Source organism: Chaetodon trifascialis, chromosome 12 (genome assembly GCF_039877785.1).
Source record: "Chaetodon trifascialis isolate fChaTrf1 chromosome 12, fChaTrf1.hap1, whole genome shotgun sequence".
Classification (NCBI taxonomy): Eukaryota; Metazoa; Chordata; class Actinopteri; order Chaetodontiformes; family Chaetodontidae; genus Chaetodon; species Chaetodon trifascialis.
The window spans coordinates 21,336,265-21,356,068 of record NC_092067.1 but is presented as its reverse complement, the minus strand read 5'-3'; the positions used below and the strand labels follow the sequence as shown (position 1 = coordinate 21,356,068).

The window sequence follows — 19,804 nt, the reverse complement described above, 5'->3', positions numbered from 1 at the left end:
ATCGATAGTCCGGAACTGAGGAGAGGAATGGGTGAGGAGAGGGGGAGTGAGGAGTGAAGGAATAAGAGAGAGAGAGAGGAAGAAGAGAAGGAGGTGAAGAATGAATGAATATGAGAGAGGGGGAGATGCTAAGTGAGCCTTCTCAGGGAAGGTTTCTCATCAATCACAGAGTTGTTAGAATAACAGAGCCACCAGAACTCACATCATCAATCTGCACCACACCTCAACAGGCCAGGCCAGACCAGAATAGAACAGAATAGAACAGAATAGAATAGAAATGAACAGAAAAGAATAGAACGACATTCTACATCGGGGAAAGTGCCCTACAGAGAGATTTAAACCACACACGTGGCTCTTGAGCCAACACAGGAACACACACACACATGCCTGAGCTGCACGGGTACACATATCAGCAAACACAAACTCTGTCATACACACACACACACAGACACACACACACACACGCACACACACACACACACACACACACACACACATGCATGGACACACACACTCCATTAGAGGAGACCACGGGGTGCAAGAAGCAAGAAGGAGAGGCATGTTGGCATTTATGACAGCTGCTTGTCAAGACAGGGGGTAGTGCACACACACACAAAAGCACATATATGTACATACACACACACACACACGCAGGGGCCTTTCTCTGTGCTAGGTGTTAACGCAGGGGAACAGCTGACAGCCTCTGTGGAACGTGGGGCCCGACCGCAACACCAGAGAGAGACGGAGAGACAAGGGAGAGAGAAGATTCATTTTCAGCCATCTGTCAGGCCAATTTTATGCAAAGATCTGGTGTGTCACAAACAATAAAATCCTAATCTGGGGTCTTTCCATCGGCTGAGGAGATTACACGGAGTCCTTCAAGTGATTCACCTTAAGCAAATTCTTTAACGTCAGCTAATTCTGAGAGCGAGCCGGACAGAGTGAGCTGTCAGCTGCAGTTGAGGTGAGACAGGAGGGGAAGTGTGAGTCTGATGGGACCTTGGCCTCATGCTGCCTCTTGGCTAGGGGCCCTTCCTGTGTGTGCCGGCCCAGGGCGGAGCTCCGACAATCAGGACTGCTGCTCCTACCCCACATCTGTCTGCGGCTATCTGCGGCCGTGTCATTCATAGGTGAGGAGCTCGCCTGGTTCTTGTCTGATCCTGAGCTGGCTCCTCAACTGTTAACCGAACAAACTTTTGATCATTTCTTTGGAGCAGCACATCTTAGGCTTTCTAATCACGGGATTTTAAGAGGATGGAACATGTGAGCTGTGCAAAGCAGGCTTTAATCACACAAGCTTTTTTTGCGGTAAGGTTTAAAACTGAGAATCAAACAACTCTAATCCTGACCAGTTGGCAAACTATGAGAAACGGTTCAGGCCATGATGTGACTTCCCGGCTCTTGAAACTTGCTCTTATAGTTCTGCGTAGTAATGAAAACTGCCTGTGTTGCCGTATACAGGAAGAGTTCAGACCGTTAGCACGTTTCAAAATAGCTTATTAGCAACGATAAAGCAAGACCCGCGGGCCGTCTTTGCAAGGCCACAGGAAGGTGACACCCAACAAGATAATGTGCTGAAGAGTGCCTCGCGGGTTGGTTTGAATTCATTTCTCTCTCAGGGGTGAGTTAACCCCCCCGCCCACCACCCACCCACCTCTCCACCAGACAGCCTCATAACTCAGGCACAGAGATGGCACAAAGTTGGCACTGTGATAGAATACAGGAAACAATGCCTTACCCAGGCATCTAGCTGCTAAACCTTGATATAACCACACCTCCCACTCTCTCTCTGTCACACACACACACACACACACTCAGTGACATAAATATAACTGTGGTGGAGTTATTACGTGTGACATGTCAACACAAGAGGAAAAAAAATGTGATTAAAAGATGAGTGCAGTCTGTTTTTCTGAGGCAGAGTAATCAGATTCTGTATTTCAGCATAAGGATCTGTGTGTTTGTGGCACAACCTGATGAAAAATAAAATTTAAAAAATCCTCAAAACTTAAGTTTTTGATGTTGTACTACGTGCACCCAAGGTTTATACTGTAGGAGTGCGACACCGCTTTGCATCCTGTGCTTAAGATTCAGCAACTTACAATGCAAGATCAGATTTCACTTGACGGATACATTCAGTATGAACTTGAATGTATATTAACATTCTTGCCAGATATATTAATTAACGGCATTTCCTCATTATGTTGACAGAAAATGTATCTGATATTGCAAATTAATTGTATGTAAATGTATTTCTAGGGGATGTACTGTATTGGGTGCGCCTCTTTTGGGCATCGGGTGTGAGATGAAACGTGGCGGTTCAGGCGTCTGAGGACAAGCTCGTACCTGTATGTACTCCCTGTTGCTGTCTTCGTTGGGCGTCCAGCCATTGTCGTGGTAATTGAGTCGGGCCTGTCGCGGCAGCCAGTGCTCATCGTAGAAGCTTGACGAGGCTGTGATCTGGTCGTCTGTGATCTTTCCTGACTCCATACCGAATGCGTTGCTGCAGTGGAAAGCTGCAAGAGGAGAGGAGGAGGAGGAGGAGAAGATTTAGACCAGTATTCAAGCTTTTTCCTAAAATTTAAAATAAGAAAAAAAAACAACAACAACTTACTCTCACTGACTTCCTTGTGTGTCATGTTGTATCGAGCAGAGAAGCCATCTTTAGCCACAGCCATGTCAGTGTGGAAGGACAGAGAGAGAATCCCGGTCGATGATTGGATCTCAGGAGGCACCCTGGTCCCACAGTATCGACCAATCAGAGGGCCCACTGTTGATGAGAGAAGAACTATTGGTTTAGCCATTTTAAAATGAATAATGCTTTTGCTCCACTAGCTTACATTTTTGGTTCTTTTTACCCCACATTTATTTGACAGGTGTGCAGAATGAAGTGATTTGCGAACAAACTTTTGTTGCTCCTGTCCCAACTTGTTTGAAACGTGTTGCTGCATCAAAGTCAGAATGAGAAGATATTTCTAAAAATCAATGAAGTTGATGAGGTCAAACATTAAATCTATTTTTCTTTGTGCTGTTTTCAGTTGAGTACGTGCCAAAAAGAATTAGCAAATGATCACATTCTGTTCTGTTTTACAGAGCGTCCCACGTCCCACGTCCTCCCCCACTGGTTATCAGTTGCTGGTTTGACTCATGACTCCATACTCTTAACCGTGCTGGTTACGCAAGACGTTACAAGGATCTCACTCGCCCGGGTGTCAAGATGGTTTATTACTTTTCATTCCTTTATCAATCCCTTAATCCTCACGTGTTTGTCTCTGTCCTTTATGACTTGCATTGCTTCTTCCTTTCTCCCATTATCTCTATCGCTCACTCCGACATGGACATCTGCTCATCGCTCCGCCCTCTCATGTCATCACCTCTCTTCCCTTCATCTATCAACTTTATCTCCGGACTGGACACGGCTTTGCGGTGTGTACTATAAATAACATATACAGTATGTGCATGTGTGTAAATGCAAGGATCTACAGTGATTCCTCCACTGTCTTCTTCTCTAAAACCACAACTTGTACATGTCAACACAAACAGATGAGTGTGATTTAGAGCCCTAGGGTGTGTGTGTGTGTGTGTGTGTGTGTGTGTGTGTGTGTGTGTGTGTGTGTGTGTGTGTGTGTGTGTGTGTGTGTGTGTGTGTGTATATGTTTGTGTGTGTGAAGGGATGGGAGTAGAGATAGTAGATTCATCCTACTACTCCCTGACTCCTCTCTCACACTTACAGATGCACACACATAGAGGAGGCTTGTGGAGGAGGAGGAGGAGGAGGAGGAGGAGGAGGAGGAGGAGGAGGAGGAGGAGGTGGAAGATGAGAAAATAGCCGGCGATCGATCAGGGCTATTGATTTTTTTCTTCCCTTTTGGAACGGGTGGATATTTGAAATAGGGCTCTTGAGCAAATAACGGTAATAAGTCTTTTCTTGATGGCGGTGAGGAAAACGGGGGAAAAGAGGAGAAGAGAATCTCAAATTCACAGAGATGATTTCTCTAAATAATGTTTGCATAAAATCCCGCTCAAGCAAATTTAATATATTTTTTTTTTATGATTTAATATTTCATGCTCACAGACAAAAAAAATGCCTCATTTCTCTTCTTTTCTGCGTGTTCCTGAATTCATTTCAGCAGTGTGGAAACTTGAGGGCACATTTGTTCCTCGTCTGACGCCTGCAAACATACATGAGGTAACACAGACACACAGTGACACCAATGCCATTGATTTCTATTTTAGGCTGCTCTTCCTCTTCCTCTTCTCCTCCCTTCTTCAAACACGTGGCCTCTCTCTTTCTTCTTTTTTCTTGTCCTCTCTTCCTGCTCAGGACTCTTCACTTGTGCAAAGTCCTTCACCTCAGAATCTCATCCTGCACATTTCCTTCCCTTTCAACCTCCTCCCACTTCATTTCACCTCCCCTTCTTCCTTTCATCCCTCTATCCTCCTTGTAGTCTCCCTCCATCACTCGGAGCAGGAACCTTTCATCCCTTCTTTCTCTTCCATCCCTCGCTTTTTGCCTTTCTGGTCGTCTTCATTTTCGACTTTCAACTTTGCTTAACTTCTCTCGTCTTCCATTTAATCCCCTGAAAAGAAGGAGCGAAGGTGTCGTGGCCTTTTTTCTTGCTCTCCTTTTATCCGCCCTCTTGTCTTCACGCCATCTCTCTGACTTTTCTTCCCTCCTCAGGCTAAATTCATATTTATAGTAAAGTTATTCATAAGAACAAAAGCACCATTGTTTGCTCTCCTCTGCCACTGATGCTGTTCAGTCTTTGCCAGGTGATTTCTAAGTACAGTAAAAGATTTGGGAATAAAGCAATCAAAAATGTCTCCAGTCAATCTGTTCAATTTGTAAAACTGAAAGCAATGGGTGGTATTTATTAGACAAACAAAACTATCAAAAACTAGATGAAAATAGTACAAAATACAACAGCAAACATTTGTTTTCTGAGACAAATCTCTAGTTGCACCTGCTGAACTCCCTTCAAATGCTCCTATTTCTCTTTTCTCCCATTCCTCCTCTGGAAGGCGGACCAGAGGTCTCCTGGCCTTCATTTATTCATCTTCTTCTTTGTTCCAGTCTTCCCAGCAGAAAAGGAACTTTCGCTGCCCTTCCAGTGCTCATCTTTTTCTCTCTACCTCTTCCATCTCTTGAAACTGGATCCAAGATCTTTGGGCCTTGGATTCGTCCTTCTACTGTAAACTCTTCCAGTCCTTCCAGCAGCTAGAACCAGAAATAACCCAGCCCTCTAACGTTCCTCCTCTCACCTCCCCTCTTTTCTCCCTCCTCCCAGCAACTCCTGTTTTATTTTCCCCTTGAAAAGTTATGTTGTTTCTCCGCAGCAGGTGCCAACATCCTGCCTGTAAGCTTAGCTTTCATCTACCAACGCATAGCTACTAAAATAGTTGCTACTCCACCTCAGTCGATAATGATGTGGGCAGGGCAGAGTACACACCATTTTAACTTTGCTCCGGGTACTGACTCATGAAATGACTGAATTACTCTTCAACATCTCCATCATGATCATCATCACCAACAAATTATCACCAACAACATCATCCAAAAAAAAAACAACCTTCATCCCAGCGAGCGTCTCACCTCCCGGCAGCCCATCCCACACTTCCAGCCAGTCGTACTTGCAGTCCCCGTCTCCGCCCGGCAGGGGGTCGTTCTCCAGGTCAAAGGTGAGGAAGGTGAGGGTGACATCCATGCTGGGTGGGACGATGATGATGAAGGAGCACTCCAGGTTGTGGGGGTATTTGTCGGGGAAGCCCGGAGACTCGATGAGACCCGAGGGACTGGTGAAGTTACGGGAGCAGTCTGAACCTGCGAAGCAGACAAAATGCATATTGAGACTTTTATTCAATGGAAAACAAATGTTTACAGCAGTTTGAGGTTGATGTAGCTCACTGAAAAATGCTCCCACAACATTTATTTCAAAAAGGTCAGGGACGTCAGATTATACTTCAAACTAATTACCCGAAGACACTCAGAGGAGCTTTCAAACACACAGCAAAATGAATAATTCCCAGTGCAGTTATTCAGCTTTCTTGACCAGACAGAAGTCTAGCTATGTGAGATCAACTCTGAATCCACATTATGCACTTTAAAATGCTGTTAATGTGATTGTTGGGAACCATGTAGAAGATGAATATCCAGTATTTACAGCCCAGTTATGTCTGCTGAAGCCATAACTTGTGTAAGCAACGGTAGTTTTATGTAGATGTGAATCTTGAGGGTACACGCCAAACCCGAGAGTGATGTAACTTCAAGATAGGCGTGCAGGGAGTGAGATTCATTTATATGCAGCTGATTCAGGCGAAGCAAAGAAGAGTAACACCACTTTTTGAAGTGGTAAACGTATAATGAGTCATCTGTAAAGAGAGATACAGCAGGAGCACGACCAAGAGAGTAAGACCACAGAGGACTGAGGGCCAGAAAGCCAGAGTTTAGGCGTTCGCATAGACAAATGTATCTAAAGTGCACTTGAGCAAGACGCTGCATAAGTAGTAAGAGCTTGAGGAATGAGACAGAGGAAAACAAATAAAGACGGAGGAAGAGAAGAAGAAAGCCGGTGGGAAATAAAACTGAGCTGTAGGAGAGAGAGACAGCAACTAAGAGGAAAATGAAAACATGAAAGTGAAAAAGAAAAACAGGAGAGAGACGGACAGACGTAGAATGTGTTGATGGTATCATGGTTGGCTGGTCTGGCTGGCAGTTATGAGAGGCTTTAGATATCATCATGCATGCACATGCACATGTACACACACACACACACTCAAATGATGTGGGGGTAATCTGGGGCTCTTCATCTCTGAATAACTGTAATACCCTCTCGATTAATACTCACACACACACACTATGGATGGTATGTGATGGTACCAACTGGACTATTATTCCAGTCCAGACAGCCATGTATGACCAAACACTCAGACACACACACACATATACGCACACACACTGTCTAAGCCTCTTATGGTAACCCATTTCTCTCCTGTCTGCTCGGGTGTCTGCCATTGTGTTTGCATGCTTGCATGAATAAATAAAAAGAAAGTGAGTAAGAGCACATTAAGAGAGAATGTGTGTGTGTCCATGTACAGTTACGTGTGTGCTTTTAACAACCTGTCTCCATTTGATGGGTTTCAGCCCCATTTTTAATCCGTCTGACGTGTGTCTGACACAACAGATACGCATTGATTTTAATCAATACAGCCGTCCACATCGACTGCCACTTTGTTAACGGGAACATTGATGTTGGTTTTTTCTGTCTCGGCTCTTCCTTTAACTCACTCTGGAATTTCACTCGTCCTGCAAGGCGGCAGTTTGAGGAAATGTTTGTCAAGATCTGTCAACTGACTGATTTAAGATGACAAGAGTTACAATAAAGCTTTGACACATTGAAGAAAGAGAAATACCACATACTCTTTCCACATTCTATCTCGCTTGCTGATCTACATAATCTATATCTGTGTGATCATCCCTTGTCTTTTATAATATCTATTTTTAGTGTGTGTGTGTGTGTGTGTGTGTGTGTGTGTGTGTGTGTGTGTGTGTGTGTGTGTGTGTGTGTGTGTGTGTGTGTGTGTGTTACGACTGTCCGTTTGTCTTTATTTATCCTGTTCGTCTGTTTTTCTGTCCCACTTTCCAGCCTGATTTGGTTGTTATTTTAACATTCTCCCTCATGCGGTGACCTTAGATGCAAACACACACACACGCACACACACGCACACACACGCACACACACACACACACACACACACACACACACACACACACACACACACACACACACATGCTGTCTCTCACGGGGTTTCCCTTGCGTCTGGCCCCCCTGCAGAGTCAGTTGCTGGGTACAGCGCAGGTCTGCGTGACGATGAGCGTGTGTATGTGTGTGTGTATGTGTGTGTGTGTGTGTGTGTGTGTGTGTGTGTGTGTGTGTGTGTGTGTGTGTGTGTGTGTGTGCGCGCGCACGCAGGGTGAACGCCTGACCAGTTCTGTCGCCGGCAGCGATTTCGTTCCCTTCTCATTACTTCATGCTCATGAACATCGCCAAAACACTCGTGCCCTCCTTTCTCCTGCCTTCCTCCTCATTCCCTCTCATCTGTCTCCACCTTGTGCCTCTTCTTCTCCCTCTTTTCTATTATCACACATATTTCAACTCACTTTAGCATATTCAAAAACGCTTGTACTAAATCTCCGTACATGTGTCTTCTGAATCCTCTTTTCTCTCTCCTCGTTCGTCATTTTCTTTTCTGATCTTTCTTCCTCTCCACTCTCCTGCTGTTCTCTCTCCGTCATCTTCCCATGCGTCTTTTCATCCTCCGCAGCTCCATCACTCCCTTCCCTCCCACTGTCTCATTTCCTATTCTTTTCTCCTCACTTCCCATCTGTTTGAATTGGATAAGTGTGAAAGAAACACGTGTTTCAATATGGGGTAATGTTAGCGGAAGTGTGTGTGTGTGTGTTGTTCAGTTGATCTGGTGCTGCTGCTTATGGCTCGCTGATCGGAGATAGTACAAGGTCTGTCTTATGTGAGTGTTTGTGTGTGTGTGTGTGTGTGTGTGTGTGTGTGTGTGTGTGGTAAGCTGGCATGCAGACATCTACTTCCATTCAAACTGTTTTTCATGCCAATGGGCTATTAGTCAGGATCTAACCCACAATTATTCCCCCCTTCCCTCCACCAATCTCACACACACACATAAGTACACATGCAGAGGAGGCTTTAACATATACACACTGACACGCACACAAACACACACACAGCAGGCCCACACACAGCTCAACAGTTCCTGGGCGGCCACAGCTTGGTTCCTCCATATGTATGGTGAGATCCCACTTCGGTGTCGCTTGTTGGAGGCTGGTGGTCCCGAAACTCTGACATTACATTTCAGCCTCTGTCAGTGAATCACAGCAGGAGTTTCCCTCCGTAATAAACTCCCTATTCAACCAAATTACCGCTGATATATGAAATCAAACTGTCACAAGACAGCCACCCCTTCAGCTCTCCTAATGCAATTTACTAAAAGCTCCAACCCAGCATTACTCTCATGATGTCATTCAGGGAAATATTTTCAGATTTATCCTCCAGTTTGACACGTAGATGAATTTGAGGCATCCTGGAACATTTTCAGCGTGAGATAACTCAGAACACTGTCTGCTTTATTCTACTATCTACACACAAATCAGTGTAAACAAATATTTTCCACCTAACCACATCTCTTCCAGAAAAAAAAAATCAAAAAATCTCCATCAGTGGGTGGCAGAGTGAAAAATGGCTTTCAGCCTTGTGAACAGCAATGTAAACAAAGCGGATCATTGAGCGAGCGACTTTCAAAAGGACATAATATTCTGCACTGCGATCCAAGGAGATGATCAAACCTCTGCTTCAAGTTTAGGTCTGCTGTGTGTTTTGATGGAAATCACACCTCTGCTGAGAAAGAGCACCTTTCGCTCCTCACTGGGTCAGATCTGGATCCACTTTCCTCAATGAAAGCCAGAGGAGGGAAGAGCGAGCAATGCGATTGGCCGGACCGTGTGATAAACTGACTTGATGGGTAGTCGGGCAGAGGCAGAGAGGAAGCGCCTAAAGGTATTTGGCAGAATGTAAACAACAGCAGTTATTGGAAGGATTGTCACGATAGCTTCCACATTACACTGCCTGAGGAGTTTGCGTGTGTGTGTGTGTAACTTGTGTTACTCACACAGATGTGTTCACAACGTTGCACTCTCATTTAGGTCAAAAGACGGCCCGCAAGAGGTAAACCACTCAAATTTAAGGTTAAGATTTGATTTTTAAAGTAAAATTTGGTCAAGCCTGTCATGCCAAATGTCCAGAGAATTAATGAAAATCAACTTGGTCCTCCTAAATGACCAAAATAAGGTGTGTGTGTGTGTAAGTGTGTGTAAGTGTGTGTGTAGGTGAGTTAACGTTTGCGTGCAGACATGCAAGCTGCCTTGCATTTGTGAGTAACCATCAAGCCTGCATCAGTGCATTCATGTATGTGTGTGCGTGTGTGTGTGTGTGTGTGTGTGGGGGGTGGGGGGGGGGGGTGGGGTGTCTGGTGAGTTCTGGGTCACAATAACAGCTGGGGGCGCACGGTCCAGACAGTGAATCTTGATTGGTTGCCACGTCCCGGCGGCTGCGTTCCTATTGGCTGGAATTTTACTACAGTATCCATAGTAACAGAGCTGTAAACAAAAACAAAACAAAAAGTGTGGCATGTGTTGTTCCTTCTTCTGTTTCAATATTTTATGTGTTTGTTTAAGCTCTTAGTTTTGATGTGTGTTATTAGCATGCATGCACAAATCTTTGTTCGTGTGTGTGTGTGTGTTAAAGCATCATACGTCTTTATGTGTCGGACAGAAAACACGCATGCTTGTGTTTTAGGTCCGTGTTTTCTGTGCATTATTGAATATGTATGTGTGCCGTTTGCAGACTGATTAGACTGTTAATCTTTGAGGGGTCCAGTAATTAGGACACGCGGCGAGTGGAAGACGATCTCCTCCTACTCGCACGCACGCAAACCTTCTCATCACTCAAAAACACAGACCCCCAGTAACAGCAAGGGATTGTGACAGGGACCCTCCCCTAAATGTTCAGTCAAGGGGATGAAGGAATCAAGAGGAGAAAAGCGAAATCATTATCGAGGCCAGCAATGGGATCCTGAAACGGACAACTTAAGACAAGGTTCTTTGTTTTAAATTTAAAGGATTTTAACAGAAAAACAAGCCGGATTAGTTTGTTTTTTTTTTTTTTAAGGCAGATTGGTTTCAATTCATTTTGGGGATTAGGGTTAGGGGTGAGGGGTAAGGGTTAACTTTTGCATGTCTGCTGTCCAAAGAAAATGCTCTCAATCCAGTAAACAAGGTCCTCTTGCAGCAGCTCAGATAATGCTTTCAGGAGCAGAATAAATGGTTTAATTGCTGACTGTTTTCTATTAAAAAAAAAATCATTTGACAGCATTCAAAAAGAGACGCAGATGAACTGCAATTTTCTGAAAGAAAAAAAATAAAATCAAAAACACTTTGAATTCTGGAAAAAGTGAAAGTTTTAAAAAAGACACAATCACTAAAAGTACATCTGTGAGTGAAACCTCTTCACTACAAGTGTCCATTTCCTTGGTTTTACTCTCTTCTGTGTCTATGAGAGCATAATTGACTACAAATATACCAAATATATTCGCTTGAGTCCATGAAAATACACCAGAGGAGAGACTTTCTGTCATTTGAGTAGAGCAGAATGTGCTGGGGTAGCACAGATAGATATTTAGACAGTTCACTGTGAAGCTATACAGCATGTACAATACACGCACACACACACACACACACACACACACACACACACACACACACACACACACACACACACACACACACACACACACACACACACACACACAAAATCTAGTCACCCACGCAACCAGACGTTCTGCTGCACCTTCCAGGATAACAAGATCGTGTTAGCAGTATGGCAACAGCTTGAATGTTCCAAATGGCTCCATCATTACTGCCAGGGAAGGCTGGACACACACACACACACACACACACACACACACACACACACACACACACACACACACACAAACAGTTAGACAAAGGCAAACTAGGGGAGGTCCTGTATGCTGTTGTAGAGTTTATCGATTGAGAGATTCTGTTCATGTGTGCAGTTTGTGGTAAAACGAGAGAATCAGATGTTTCAACGCCTCAAAAACGACATTTGTTTGCAACTTCAGACTAACACAAGAGATCGCTGCTCATTTCCTGTTTAGAGCTCGAAGTCAGTGCAGGTTTCTTTTTACCAAAACCACAATGTTCAGCTGACCTAAACCACAAACTCATTTTAACCCAAACATCTTTCCTTTAACCTGACCAAGCCGTGTTGGAGCCTCAACTGAACCTGAACCAAAACTTGGTTGCTAACTACTGGTCCTGTGAGAACAGAACACTATAAAAACAAAAACAGCAGACTTCATAAACAACTGCTTCACTCGTAATACTAACTGTGTCTCATGCTTTCTGTTTAGGAGGTCAAAAATCCAAAAATCAGTTCACTGATTCACAAACCTCAGGACAGAGAGATTCACAAATCGCTCTCTGTCTTTCTCTCTTGGGGGTGCTGGGGTGTGAACACTGACACCCTTGTTGTTTTAAAGTCATCAGGTGGACTGTGTCGAGCGCAAAAGACACACACACACACACACACACACACACACACACACACACACACACAAGATTTCCCAACAGGCTGGTGCCAGCAAGTGAGAAACACCGACAACCGCACGTGTTGTGTTAGTAACCTCAGCCCTCTGCATGTGTGTGTGTGTGTGTGCGTGCGTGTCTCAGGGGAACAGGGCTCAGGACTCAATTAAGCAGACATGTGTGGAATGCTTTCAGGGGGAACGGGACAAGATGGCTGTGGGGCCGACACTATGCGCCCCTCTGTCTCACTCGCCCTTGATCTCAATTGGTCTCGCTTTGGCTGACCCATGGCAGCGTGAAGGGGAGCCATGTGAGGCGCGCACACACACATGCGTACACACACAAAGCGCCTTGAAGGGGAGAGATGTCTCGCCTGGACAGTCTAAAGGGCTCTCAAGGGTCCTCTGCCGTGTCTCTCGTCTCTTTCTCTCCGCCTCCCGTGACACCGGGGAGATAAACGAGGCTCGGCCACCTAATGAAGCATGTTGGGTCCTCTATGAGTAGCTTGTAATGCAGCTACTAATATCTTATTTTCAAAAGGCGCAATCCCTCTAAAATCCTGTTCACTTCTGTTAAGTCTGTCCATGTGTGAGGGACATTTATAGGGATGATGTCTCTCGTGTGACTCTTGGACTGTCAAAATACAGAATTTGGTTAGAAATAACTTTTCCGAGCCGTATAACAACATCACACTGGGACATGCTGGAGTCCTGGGACCTCTGCTGCATGAAATCCCCAATTTCTTTCTCCCTATTTTCTAACTCTCCGTCCGTCTACAGTTTGTAATAAAATGCAATCCCCCAAAACATGAGGAAATAACTGACAATGTGCTGAAGACGTACTTTTTATCTGTGTCTGCTTGTATCAACGCCTCATTAATTCTACTGAGTGAAATATCCAAACCAAAAATGCCCTTTTCCAGCTGCACCACATGATCTGACAGACATTTCCTGCATGATAGAAAGCCCAGTATTTATTATCTTAGGACGTTTTGGATTTGACAAAAAAATTTTGGCTTCGCACCCTGCAACAATATCAAAAGTAATGTTATTTGCAATTGAGAACAGTCAGGAACAACAGTCACTTCCTCTTACCGGTTTTGAAGATCTCGTAGCGCAGCGAGAAGCCCGCCCCCTGGTGGGCGTAGTCCGATACGAACTTGATGTGGAGCGAGGGCCCTGACGATATGATCGGCGCGGGGGCGATGTTGCTGCAGTGCTTCCCGAGGAGGTCAGCCGACTCCGAGTTGCCGTCGTGGATCTCGACGTAGTCATACCTGCAGACGACACGCAAACGTTATGAAACATCTTCTCTCCGACATGTATCGTGATTAGCATTTAATTAAAACCCCACAGCATTTTATTACCGTCCTGAGATCTGCAGCTTGAGGAAACTTTGGCAGTAAATGCAATACCACAGGGACAGTATTACATATCTGCAACTGTTCCTGCTTGATGTACAGACATTTAATTAATGTACTAATGAGGTATTTCGTGGAGGAGGGGAGCCTTTAATTTGATAAAGAGGAAACTGCTAAATCTGTCCAAGCTGCTTTGACTCTGATGTTACTACTCTTGTTTTTCTTTTTCTTCCTTAGTTTTCTCATCTGGCAAACATCACATTGGATTTGGCAACAAAATGGAAGCAATGAGCAAATTGTTTGCATCTATCAGTGGCTGGAGGAAAGCACAGTTAGCATCAGCAGAAGCACGGGTGTCATTACGATTCAAATGAATGCAGCAGAAGCGCTGGCAGTTCACAGATGGTGGAGGAGGAAAAGAACCACCTGCATGAGGCAGAATAGAAAGAGAAACCTTTTCAAAATTCTATAACTGCACCGTAATTGACTGATTACATACTTCAGCTGCTACGGGCCACAGAACACCATTTTATGGATTAGAACTGTATTACAATACAAACAAAAAGAGAGTGGAAATGTACGATGACGCGGCGCATTTCACAGATTCTGGAGAAAACTGATTTCCCATCTCACACAACTAACTTGCCTCATTTTCTAATGGTTAGCCTCAAAGTAAATTGCGAGTTATGCGATATTTTTAAAGCAATGCAGTTGTTTCAAGTCTTGTATAAAATGTACCTCACATGTCTTCTGTGACAGTGTGAGAGTGTGTGTTCAGGTTGTTTGAACTATGTATGAACCCTACAGCCTTTGATGCCAGGAGAGGATTAATGTGGAACAAATGACTCCAGTTTACCTTTTCTTAGGTCTAATTCAATAATGTTTGTAACTGAGCCTGCGGGCCCAAGGTCCATAGAGAAATTCACATTTTCTACTTTTTACAGTGGATTATAGGGGCCTCATCATTTCCCTGCTTCTCATTTCCTCAGAAATATATCACACTTTTTGCTATTATATCGAAGGGGGGCTGTGCTGAATTAAAACTAATTATGTTGGTTGCTTTAATAGAGGGATTATGAGTAACGAGGATTTCTCATTATGGAAAGGCTAAACACAAATTAATGGGAATATCAACAACTGACATTAAAATGACAATTTCACATCAAGAGCTGCAACTTATTTATAGTTCTTTGTACTTTTCTCTCATGCACAGTAAAATCAGAATTTACCTAAAAATACACACACATATGTTTTTGCTGCACATCAGCAGAGAGGGATTCAGTTTCATCCACAGAGGGAATGTTCTGACTTGAAATCTATTTTTATTCCCTTTTCTTTCGTGCTTTCTGACCACAAATGTTGGGACCTGTCTCCAGACCCACAGCAGGAGTGTTGCCTCTGTGTCTGGATACCAAACACACACCTGCCTGCCTCTAAAATAGCTTCCAGGAGAGAAATTCCTTGAGCAACTTGCCATGAAAGAACACATATTTCAATTCTGAGTTAAGTCAATTCAGTTTCAGTTACCGTTTTTTTTCAATCTTACAGTAAAGTAAAACCATGGCTGGATTCCATTTGCACATCTTCGTCCATCATATCGATCAGTTCTGACCACAGGGCCTTTAATTGCTCCAATATTGAGCTTTCTACATTTCTCTAAAGTAATCACATGAATGCGCCTCGGCCTCAAGAGAAGCCAAAGTACACAGTAAACAGTTTAAGATATATGCTTTAAGTGCATCATTGATTTACCTTTTCAAAATACCACAAGGCTCAAGGCCTTCGAGTGACTCAACAGATGAGGACAAGTTTCGTGTACCAGGAGACGATAAAAGTACCACACATGGTGTTCTGTTGCTATAACACACACACATTCAATATACATGAATATAAAAGAGGCGCTAATCTTTTCACTATTTGGCCATCACAGTCATGTGGACTATCATTCCTGAACCAAGAAGCCAAAACACACACACACAAACACACACTCGTGCAACTCACACAATGCTTACACACACACACAGCGCTGGTTTCAAGTGAGTTTACATGATTTTTATGCTGTGTTATATCGTAATCCTGTGTTACTCCAGCTGTCAAAGACAGAGTTATCAAGCGTGTGTGTGAGTGTGTGATTACTTGGTACAGAGTGAGGACCCGAATAAGTTTATTACCAATGGAGTGAGAACATTCTTGCAAAGTGAGGACATTTTGGCTGGTTCAAAGAGCCGTTTGATGAGTCAGACTCTGCTTTAAGAGTTAAGTTAGGCTTAGGTTTAGGTTAGGCTGAGGGTAAGGGTATTAAGTTGTGCTGGTGAAAGTTAGGGTAAGAGGCAAGGAAATGTATTCTATCACAGAGGGGCCTCACAAGGATAGAAGCACGAGGTTGTGTATCTCTGTGTGTTTGTGTGTGTGTGTGGATGTGTGCTTTCAGTGTTTTTCTGACAGGTGAGCAAGCACCTGACATTATGCGGGTCACCCACCTCACACTCTCCCATCATGCTTTGTGTCTGCTTTGCGTGGAACTAACACCGCAGTTACGACACAAGCTGTCACTGCACTGTGCACGCGTGTGCATCTGTGTGTGTGTGTGTGCGTCAGTGTGTGCGTACGTGCGGCAGATCTTGTGTCATATTTTCCCAAGAGAACGCCTCGTCCCAGTGACAGTTCCCTCCTCCTCTTTTCTGTAATGACAACTCTGTTTAACTCGTATCCTGACAACGTCTCTCTTCTCTCTCATCCTGGCTCACTCTTTCCCTAATTATGTTGCAGTGTTTCACTTTTGGGCACTTTCCTTTTTTTCCTATCATTCTTTGTCTTCTTCATGTTCTCTCTCTGTCCCCTTTTCCTCTCTAGCTGTCTCTAATGCGCTGTCAGGCACATAACCGGTGGCCAAGAGCCAACGTGTGGGTGAGGCAGAGGAGGCAGAGACTGTGGAGAGAGAGAGGATATTAGAATTTGTGAATATTTGAATTTAAAACTACTCTTAATTAGCAATGCAGAGAGGGAAGATGTAGGTAGATAGAGAGATACATAGACTGTCAAGTAATTTCCTTAAAGATCTGTCGAGTCTCTCCATCATCGCCACTGCATTTTAATAGAGCCAAACTCTAGTTTTGTTGCTCTCATTTACATATTTTCCTGTGTATACAAACCTGATTTGATCAAACGGTACCTGCTCCAGCTCTGGTGCTCTAATGTACTATTTCACCATGGCAAAATCAGACAAATGAACATAAAGATTTGGGCTAACCGCATGACTTTACAGTCGCAAAGCCCTCCGACGTGACCAGCCTCGCATAATTGTTTTCCTCGTCCACACTGGACGCTGAAGCACCAAAAAGAAGAGATTTGAAACCCAGCCAGCGCAGTGTGGACGTAGCCAGAGAGAGAACATGACACTGCATTCACCCTGCCAACTCCTCCCCTCAGACAGACAGAGACAGGTGTCCCTTCCTCCCTCCCTGCAGCTCAGCGCCTTCAGGAGAAAAGCAGTAAGACACACACAGCTTCTCCTTAGTCAGCACGCACACGGACGCTAGAGACCTGCACAAACACACCAACTATCTGTCCCACACACAGACACGCTGATGCACACACACACAGCCCGTGGCCATGCACTCGGATGGATCTATAGCAGGGTTTGAGGTTTCCTCCAATCTGTCTCTGTGTAGGAGGAACACAGCTTCTAACAAACTGTTTAATCCTATCATCGCTCGCTCTCTCTTCTCTCCCCCAATATATTTCACTGCAGCCAATCAGTGATTTTCTGGGACTTGCCAAAGGGAATGACAAGCAGTCTGAATTTGTTTCTCCCCCAGTTTTTCCCTGGAATTCGCTTGTTAACAAGCGGTGCACGAGATGTGCTTTTCCCCTGTTAACAGGGAAATGAGGAAAAGACAAATGTTGGTTCCAAAACATGTAACACAGGAGGTGAGCAGCGCTCGTGATGGACTGAAAGCACAGAGTCGTGGAAGCAGACTTAAAACTGACTAAAAGATTTGACATTTTGAAAGATTTATGTGTGCTTGTGCTTGTGTTTTGGGGGTCGGGGCGTCTTACAAGCGAGAAAGCTTTCTAAAGCCTGTCTGACGTGAACCAAGGAAAAGGTTTGGATACAGAGGCACTTCCACCTCCTCCACCCCTCCTCCGCTCCTGCTCCTCCTCCTCCTCCTCCTCCTCCTCCTCCTCCTCCTCCCCTCTGCTTTGGTCTTAATTGCCTTTCACACGTTCTGTCTGTCTCTCTTTAGGTCAGGAGTCGTCTTCTTACACCTGCACATTTCTTTCAAACATCAGGGGTGCCCTTAGCAGTAGACAGAGCGTCTGCACCACACACACACACACACACACACACACACACACACACACACACACACACACACACACACACACACACACACACACACACACACAGCCCAAAAAGAGCTGAAAACAGGCCAGACTTGTGATGTGTGACAATGTTTTAGCGATGTTGAAAAAAAAAGAATGAAAAGGTCCATTGAAACATTTCTGTGTAATAACTGAACGTTGATTGGTCCACAAACCAATTGGTTAATTGGTTTGTGGACCAATCAACTTTGAGAATCAGCTCTCTAACAACAAATAAGACTGTAATGCAAAAGACGTTCATTAGGAAATTAAGTTCCTGAAGTTACTTAATGTTTAAACTATTTATTTCTAACAAATAAGGAAGACATTGACGTTGTTTTTATTTCCTTCTTGCTTCGTACTGTTTCGCTGAAAGAGAAGTGAAATCATCGGTGGCCCCATGCAAACAGTTTTAGAGGAACTGAGTAGACTCATGCATACATCCACGCGGACACTCGGTTAAAATAAATCCCTGAGATGTATTTTAAGAAGGTTCATATGGAAGTAAAACCGGACTCTCTGTCAGGACAAGAACAATTATGGAGGTGGTGCATTCAGCTGCGCCCTCTGACTGTTCACAGATGCCTCCAGCAGCTCTGATAATTCCCATAAGCCATGACAGGCCCGAGTTCAGCAGCTGCTACTGATGTCTTAGTTTATTTTTTTTACTTACTCCTACTTCTTATTCACATGAATGTACATCCCTGGAGATAAAGGATTTCAAACTCCACACATTCATGAGCAACGATTACAGTGTGTTTGAAACATGGAGCTTCATGTTCACAGGGCTAAAACGCCAAATCTGAGCTCAGAGAGCATCTTGCATATCAATACAAAATCAATGCTGCAGACCTTTCTGAATGTGATACACTTAAGAGCGTCACTCGGCTCTGATGGCGATATGGACACCTGTTGAAGCAGCAGTCCATCCATCATTGCCTCATCGATGAACTGTTTTGTGTTAGCAGGGACTCAAAAATAGCATTTAAAATGCACAAATTCTCTTTAAGAGTAATTTAATCATAGAAAATGGTTTGTTTGCATGGACCTGTGGATAAGACCCACACACTCGCCCTCTATATTCATACAGCTGTGTGGAGTAAAAGAGGCCGCAGTCAGTCTGTCACTGAAGCAGTTAACAGAGAGTGAGGAGGATGACTGACTTCACTGTTATCAAGTAATAGGCCTATTACTGCAGACGGATGGACAGTGTGTGTGTCTATGTATATATATGTGTGTGTGTGTGTGTGTGTGCGTGCGCGTGTCTCTGTCCGGTAGTAGTCTCCAGGACAACCAATCGATTCCTCATTATGGCTTTAACACACATTGATCAGGGTCAGTCCTTCAAAGACACACACACACACGCACGAACACGCACGCACGCACACACACACACACACACACACACACACACACACACTACAGTAACACACATTGATCAGGCAGACCTTCAGGGCATCAGAGAGTGTTAGTAAATCAGACTACTGATATTATCATCATTAGCTGCATAACCTGTGTGTGTGTGTGTGTGTGTGTGTGTGTGTGTGTGAGAGAGAGAGAGAGAGGGAAAGGATTTCCTAAAATCACCACCTTGGAGCTCAACAAATCTTCACATTTTTTCAGTAACTCCAGGTTCGTGTCCAGGATCTCACTCAGCCTCTTCACCTCTAACACACACCTGGATGCCGAGGTCTTCTCTCGGCCCCTGTCTGCGAAGCTTTCTAATAACATCGTCTTTCAGGTTGGTGCTGGGATGCTTGTCTGGACGCGTGACTCTCCTGCTGGTGGACTCGCTGTGATGTTAATTCAAACATGCAGGCAGCTGCTAAATGCCAACAGCTGGTAACTGAACATCCACAGCCACTCCACATGCCGTTCCTCTCACT

At 44.4% G+C, this 19,804-nt stretch overlaps 1 protein-coding gene across 2 annotated transcripts in view; it reads right to left on the bottom strand.

Annotated features, from left to right (window-relative positions):
* Positions 1–19,804, bottom strand: part of LOC139339939 (neuropilin-2-like) — a 91,598-nt gene that overhangs the window by 52,901 nt on the left and 18,893 nt on the right. For both annotated transcript variants that reach the window (XM_070975403.1, XM_070975404.1), the window contains exons 3-6: positions 13,288–13,469; positions 5,594–5,821; positions 2,615–2,770; positions 2,347–2,516 (exon numbers count right to left, since the gene is read on the bottom strand). In XM_070975403.1, coding sequence (XP_070831504.1) covers positions 2,347–2,516; positions 2,615–2,770; positions 5,594–5,821; positions 13,288–13,469 — 736 coding nt within the window. The remainder of the gene's footprint in view (positions 1–2,346; positions 2,517–2,614; positions 2,771–5,593; positions 5,822–13,287; positions 13,470–19,804) is intronic.